The sequence below is a fragment of the Cynara cardunculus genome (genome assembly GCF_001531365.2).
Source record: "Cynara cardunculus var. scolymus isolate 2C chromosome LG 17, CcrdV1, whole genome shotgun sequence".
NCBI classification, from domain to species: Eukaryota; Viridiplantae; Streptophyta; class Magnoliopsida; order Asterales; family Asteraceae; genus Cynara; species Cynara cardunculus.
Window position 1 is genome coordinate 35,771,174 of NC_037544.1, and position 6,937 is coordinate 35,778,110.

A 6,937-nucleotide genomic window follows, 5' to 3' on the forward strand; every position below is an offset into this window, starting at 1 on the left:
CCATATGCACATGTGCATAACATGCATACGTGTATAGAAACAACTTCAATTACTTGTATGCACATGTATATATCGTACAGAGGAATGGTTACCTGAATGTTTATCATTTTCTTGGGGTTTTCCCCTAAACCTCCCTCTCTGTGTATGTATATATATATATAATATATAGACATATATATATCAAAGACGATGTATAAATCATAATATCATCTCATAGAAAAACGGTGACAGATAAACTCGAGAAGAAAACCAACAACACGCGATGATCGATGACTAAATCATCCAAACTATCAATCAATCACTATGAAAACTTGTTTCATTTCTATCTGTTCTAATGTAATCTGATCTGGGGTTCCTTCTAATTTCACATATCGATATGTTTTTTAAGACGAAAAAAAAAGTGAAACGAGAAAGAGACCGACTGATTCAAGAAAATGTTCGCCTGTTCTGTTTGTTAGTATCGTTTACAAATTGAAAGCATAATTACCAGAAAACAAACCTCCAATCCGGCGTTAAATGCTTCAATCAATGTCGTCAATATGAACAAGGGATTTGATTTCAATCAATACGGAACATATCTGATGGCTGCTGCTTCAACGTCCCGAGAACCATGTACGGCAATATGACCATGCAAGCCATGAACAATGTGAACTGCGAAGAACAGATAAAAGGCGCACAGTTTTAGAAATGTGTAATTGTTATACTTTTCTTTATTAACTAAATGACACATTTACCCTTTACAACAGAGGGAGTAACGAGCTTCTCCATCTCATAATAAAGGGTAGAATTGGAATGTAAACACCTACTTTTGAAAGCGGACATTTACTTTGGGATGGACTAAAATAGAAATATGGATTGAGACGGAGTTTTTGCAGTAAAATACACTTTTTAGTCGATTAAAAGATGATTTTACCCTTAATAACAGAGGGAGTAATGAACTTCTCCATCTCATAATTAAGGGTAGAATTGGAAACTAGACACTTATGGAATTGGACTTACTTTGGGACAGACTAAAATAGAAATGTGGATTGAGATGGAGGGAGTATTTTGCAGTAAAATACACTTTCCAATTCACTAAATGACAATTTTACCCTTAGCAAAAGAGCCAGTAATGGATTTCTCCATCTCATAAGTCATAACTAAGAACAAAATCGGAAAGTATACACTTTCGGAAGTGAACACTTATTTTGAGACGATGGGAGTATTTTACGGTCAAAAACACTTTTTTATAATAATGCTCGAGCGATCGTGTTCATTTACCACAAGCGGGAGGGTCAAGAAACTCCAAATTGGCCACAAAGCAAAACAGAACCTGCAAAGTAATACAAGAAAGGAAAAAAAACAAAACCGATGAGAACTAAGAAATTCCAAATCCAGAAATGGAAAAAAGTAACGAGAAATTTGTCTTACAAACAAAAAGAGACGAGTCCAAGAATGGTAACAAACGGGAGGGCATCTGTACTTGATATCTCCCACCTTTCGCTAGACTTTCGAACACCCCATACTAACATACTTGTATACAAGAAACAGAGAACATTCAAGCTGACACCAAATAGCCCGAGATATAACGGTATTCTGCATACAAATTTGAACAATATGTCAACCAAACATACAGAAAGAAACATGTCTTATAATCCAAATCTACCACATTGAGGTATATAGGCATATCATCATAGTGTAAACAATAACCAAACAACCGAACCCGTAAATTCCACTCATAATAAGGCCCTGGGCCCCCCCACCCCCGGTGTGAGATGTATCCAGACCTAACCTCTTCCTCAAACAGTAGAGTGGTCGTTTTCGTGAAGACCCCGGCTTGTACAAATGTGTGAGCAAACATCATAGTGTAAAAAATGTTGACCTCATTACTAACAACAATCTAGTTCATATGGGGGGGGGGTGTTTGGTATGCAGACGGGATTGGATGGACTGGGATAATAGTGGTAGGCGAGAGTGAGGTAGGTGGGTGAAAGAATTGTGCAAGGTTTTAGGTTTCTTTTTAGTAATTTACCAATCTTGTCCTATCTCCTTGATTTTTGTTCCACGTATTCTAATGGGACAAAAAAAAGCATTTTTTTCTCCCACTCAGACATGTCTTGTCCTATCTCGGTCGTTAATGAGCTTAATGAGACTCACAGCTTATTCTGTCAGCTATACATGACTCTTAGGTAGTGGATCAATGATATAGAAAGTGGCTTATCTATTAAGCTTCTAGGAGAGAGTTTTATGCAGAAGGCCAAGTTTGTTTCCAAACCTGCCCCTCCCAATTAAAAAACACGCACCTTCCATCTATTGAAACACCCACCAGAACAAAAACCTTCCCAATCCACACAGACAGATTAATCCACACAGGACTTGATGAAAAACCAACCAAACAGCCCCTAAATGTTGCACCAAACATGGGACAAGTTCTTTTTCTATCCTGACCCGTCTACAAGATGCACCCATAAAATTAAAGATTTTGAAGATGAAATCTTAGAACTCATAAGATCACACAGAAATCATTACGACACAAAAAAAATGAAGAAATGAAGTTAAAGTGAAGCAGTTGCAATTACGCATTTGATGCTCTACAAAAGTTCCAAGATTCAACAAGAAACTAAAAGATTTCTATCTTTGCAAGGTAACGTAGAATGTAAATGGAATTTATTCAAGAGAAGAACGATAAGGGTTCTAAAGGTTCCTGAAAAGTTAATATTATGATCGCAAATAGTATCAGAAAATTAATGCATACAATCCACTCGAACCAAGAACATATCAACTAATAGAAAATAGTAGTTGAAAGCTAAACATTTCCAAGAATGTCCTTTCTATATATAACAAAAACGATAATCAAACACTGCATCATTAGCAGAATTTTGCAAGCATTGTACTACAAAAAGCTCATTCTAAAGGAACCTTGAACGGTCGCTCAACCGGTAAGATCTTGGTTTTGCTCCCTAGAGGTCACCGGAGGGTTTGCCTAGTTGTTAACTTCAGGGCCCTATGGGATTAGTCGCGGTGCGCACAAGCTGGCCCAAACACCCAAAGTTATCAAAAGCCCATGTAAAATAATGTTCAAGATTCACCTTCCTCCAAGGTTATATCTTCTAATTTCTTCGAGTTTTCCTTTGAAACCAATATCAAGTTAATCAATTACTCCCTAGTAGCTTGACTAGTAAGACCATGGTTTTGCTCCCTAGAGACCACCGATTCAAGTCCCTCCAGGACCACCTGAGGGTTTGCCTAGTTGTTAACTTTAGGGCCCTCTGGTATTAGTCAAGGTATGTGCAAGCTGACCCGAATACCCACAGTTACCAAAAGCTCAGGTATAATAACGTTCAAGATTCACCTACAAGGTTATATCTTCTAATTTCTTTGTGTTTTCCATTGAACCAAGATCAATTACTCCCTAGTAGCTCATATTGTGTCAAAGATATTAAATTAACAACAACATTTTTCTATGTTATGCGCATCATTTTCCCAACGGATCTATGATCCATTAATGCAATTATCTTAACCATCAATGAAACCATGCTAAGATAGAGACCTAATTATATAAAAAAAGCATCATATTGCAACGGAATTCGCCAAAACGAATACAAATTCTCATCATCATCATCATCATAAGCATGAAATTGAGCAATCTATAAACCATAGATTTGCATAATAACACAACATAATTCTTATGGAAAGAGAAAAACAAGTTTACCTTCTAACTCTACCATCATGAAACAAGATATAAATCAAGTTGGAATGCCAATCTCCCAAATACACTATAAAAACTGCAGAAGCAATCCAAAGTACATTCTCTAAGACCTCAACCCATGTTCTTGTTCGCGGAAACGCAGGCGATTGAGGTCGAATTCTCGAACAAGCATCATCTTCAAGATCATCACCACTTGAAGCATAGCCTTGACTATGCCTCTGCCTCATATGCCCACCAGCAGTTGGGGTTCCACCAGACATTTTTATAAATAAAAAAGCAGATTATATATAAATATATATATATATCACTGCTCCAAAAAACTTCAAATTCTAACAAATTGATAACAATCTCAGATAAGCATTGTAGCCAATGGAGCAGTCTCTAATCTGAAATCAAAAAGCTAAAAAAAACCCCCAAAGAATTGATTCAAGATTTTAACCTAACGACTCCAACCTCGAAAACCCACGTCAAATTGACAAAACCCATTTCGGATTCCCAAATTCTCATCGAACCCACATCATGAACTCGAAGATTATAACGAAATAGAAAATTAAATATTAAAAATTAAAATAAAAACCCATCATCTGGTTGGTCTTGCTGATCTAAACCCAGATGGGTTTTAAACAACCCTTGATTCTCGTAATCAACACAGCGATTCGAATAATTCAAAATCTCCAGGGTTTGATGATCGAATTAGAACGAGGGTTTTCAGTCGGAAGGTGGATCTACGACGGCTGATTGAAAACAAAGGGGAAGATTTTGCAGTTGGGTCACACCAGATTTGGGTCTTTTTCTTTTACCTCGCAAGAATGTTTTTCATTGGATTACAAAAACCTTCTTAATTTTCTTGAATATTTTTTATTTATTTTTTTGGGTTATAAATATGAAATATCGAAATCTTCGTTTATGGTTCATCTTTTAGATGTCGTGTCGACTACAACATGTCTCTTGCTTCCTTCTAAATCAATACAACTCTATCTTTATTAATATCTATCCTAAGTTTCTAAAAGAAAATACGATAACAGACGTTTAAGTACTCGGGTAATCGATTGAATACTAATTTTAAATTAAAATAAATTCATGTTACTAGTCATGTTAGCAAATAATATTGAATTGGATACCACATTACTCGTCACATCAACATGATAACCGGTTAATGGTTCAACCGGTTACCCGAGTACTTAAATGTTTAAAATTTTGCATCTTAGGTACCAAAAATTGAAGTTTTAAAAATACGTTACCCAAAATAAGAATCAAATTAAAGTACGTTACTTTTTCATGCAATTTGCACATTAAGATATATTGAAAATTAAAGTACCAAAATGGAAGTTTCATCTCAGGTTACACACTTTCAAAACTTTCATTTTGGTACCTAAGATGTAAAAATTTGAACATTTAAGTACCCGGGTAACCGGTTGAAGATTAATTTTAGATTAAAAAAATTCATGTCATTAACCATGTCAGCAAATAATACTGAGTTGGATATCACATCACTCACTACATCTACATGATAACCGATTAATGCTTCAACCAATTACTCGGGTACTTGAATGTTTAAAACTTTACATCGTATATATCAAAATGAAAGTTTATATCAAAATGAAAGTTTTGAAAATACGTTACCAAAAATATGAATCACGTTGAAGTACGTTCTTTTTTCATACAATTTGCATATTAAGATATATTGAATTCCCATCTACGTATGATATTTTTGCATTTATTATATCTGATTTGTGGTTTTTCTTGGATTAGATATTTACAAAAACATTATTACAGATAAACTTTTATGGTATGCAAAAATGTTGGTCTTCTCTTTCCTACTACCATCATTAAAAAAATCCAGTTAAGTCAACTGTATTATGGCCATTTTTATTTAAAATAAATAAATATAATATACATATGCAAATCAGTCATCATGTACCCCCCCGACAGACTCAAGACCGACAAATAAAACTTTCTAGAGCTCTCATCTTCGTCGTAACTTCTACTGTCATCTTCCATGTTCCCTCTCCCACTTCTGGTCTTTCATGGTGATCGGTGACGTTGAAGTGATCCTCTCCTGCTAAACTATCGGAATACACGAATCATACACTGAACAGATAATAATGTATTCCTTCAAGAATCCATAAGAAACCGAGTAGAGTGGCTGTTTCTAATTTTACCAAAACGAGTCGCTACATCTTGATGTTGTTTATGAGTCTTAACAACAAACTCAGCTTGTTGTAGGGACTTAATCCAAACATTCAACAAACCACAGACAGCGAAGAACCTAAGATTTTTGTCAATGGGTGCATTGTTAAAATGGATCAAGGTTCGCAAAGTCGTCCGATGTGTTTTTAGCTGAATTTCACCATTTTAAGGATTTTTCAAGTTTTTTGGTTGATTTCAATGGATTTTTTTTTAATATAATTTTTAGTTGATTTCTAAGGATTTTTCGTGGTTGATTTCCAAAAACTTTTTCTGTTTTTTTTTTCGGTTGATTTCAAAGGACTTTTTAGGTTTTGACGTTTTTGTGGTTGATGATTCTTGAATTTTCTCATATCCCTGAGCACCCGTCAAATTTTACTGTGTGCACTTTTCAAACCCAAAAATAATGCACTTGTAAAAATCAATTGAGCAGGTGCACAAGACCTCTGACATTTTTTTTTCGGTTTAACCTGGATATTCAACCCGCTATGCGAGCCGACTAATCCCAATGCGACTACCTGCTTTGTAGATAGCTCGGAGTCACCGCATTTGAACCTCCGTGGCCACAAGGGTATTTTTATTCCTCCTTGGATTTGAACATGAGACCTCCTGCTACTTTTGACCTTTGGAGTCAAGCTCAAACCAATCAGGACCCCTGACATTAGAGACCAAAAGTAAAATTTATTCAAAAAAAAAATATATTATAACTTGATAACGCGACACCCATGTCAGTATAAAGCTACAAAATCAACAGTTACAGGTCAAATTAAGTATAAATATGAAAAACTGAACTTTTGTTAATTCAGACGAATACCGTGTTTTGTCATATTATGCAATTCTGTAGGCATGTGTCATGAAGAAGTGTACTTTTTGTAACCTCTCACTCGTGCAAGATTTAACAAGATATGATACTGTTGGGTCACCTATTGATTTGGTGATGACCCACTGATCTGTCCCTCTACCTTAGCAACACTTAGTAGTTATTGGTTCTTTGTGAGTTGGTGTCTTGGTACATAGTTAAAGCCATTGGCAAAATCGAAGACTAGCCGATGTGAAGACAGA

At 35.5% G+C, this 6,937-nt stretch overlaps 1 protein-coding gene across 1 annotated transcript; it reads right to left on the reverse strand.

The window, feature by feature from the left end:
- Positions 1-270: 270 nt before the first annotated feature.
- On the reverse strand, positions 271-4,494 carry LOC112500074 (transmembrane protein 128). The gene is made up of 4 exons (XM_025103343.1): positions 3,692-4,494; positions 1,411-1,575; positions 1,261-1,312; positions 271-651 (listed from the first exon to the last, which is right to left on the reverse strand). The coding sequence occupies exons 1-4, from the start codon at positions 3,946-3,948 to the stop codon at positions 559-561; spliced, it is 567 nt and encodes a 188-aa protein (XP_024959111.1). The 5' UTR covers positions 3,949-4,494; the 3' UTR covers positions 271-558.
- Positions 4,495-6,937: the final 2,443 nt, after the last annotated feature.

Excerpts from the sequence above, each read along its gene's own strand:
- LOC112500074 (XM_025103343.1), bottom strand. The coding sequence starts at position 3,948 with ATGTCTGGTGGAACCCCAACTGCTGGTGGGCATATGAGGCAGAGGCAT. Across the intron at positions 1,313-1,410 it reads GGACTCGTCTCTTTTTGTTT|GTTCTGTTTTGCTTTGTGGC; the intron begins GTAAGACAAATT and ends ATTACTTTGCAG. Across the intron at positions 652-1,260 it reads TCTTGACCCTCCCGCTTGTG|TTCACATTGTTCATGGCTTG; the intron begins GTAAATGAACAC and ends TGTTCTTCGCAG.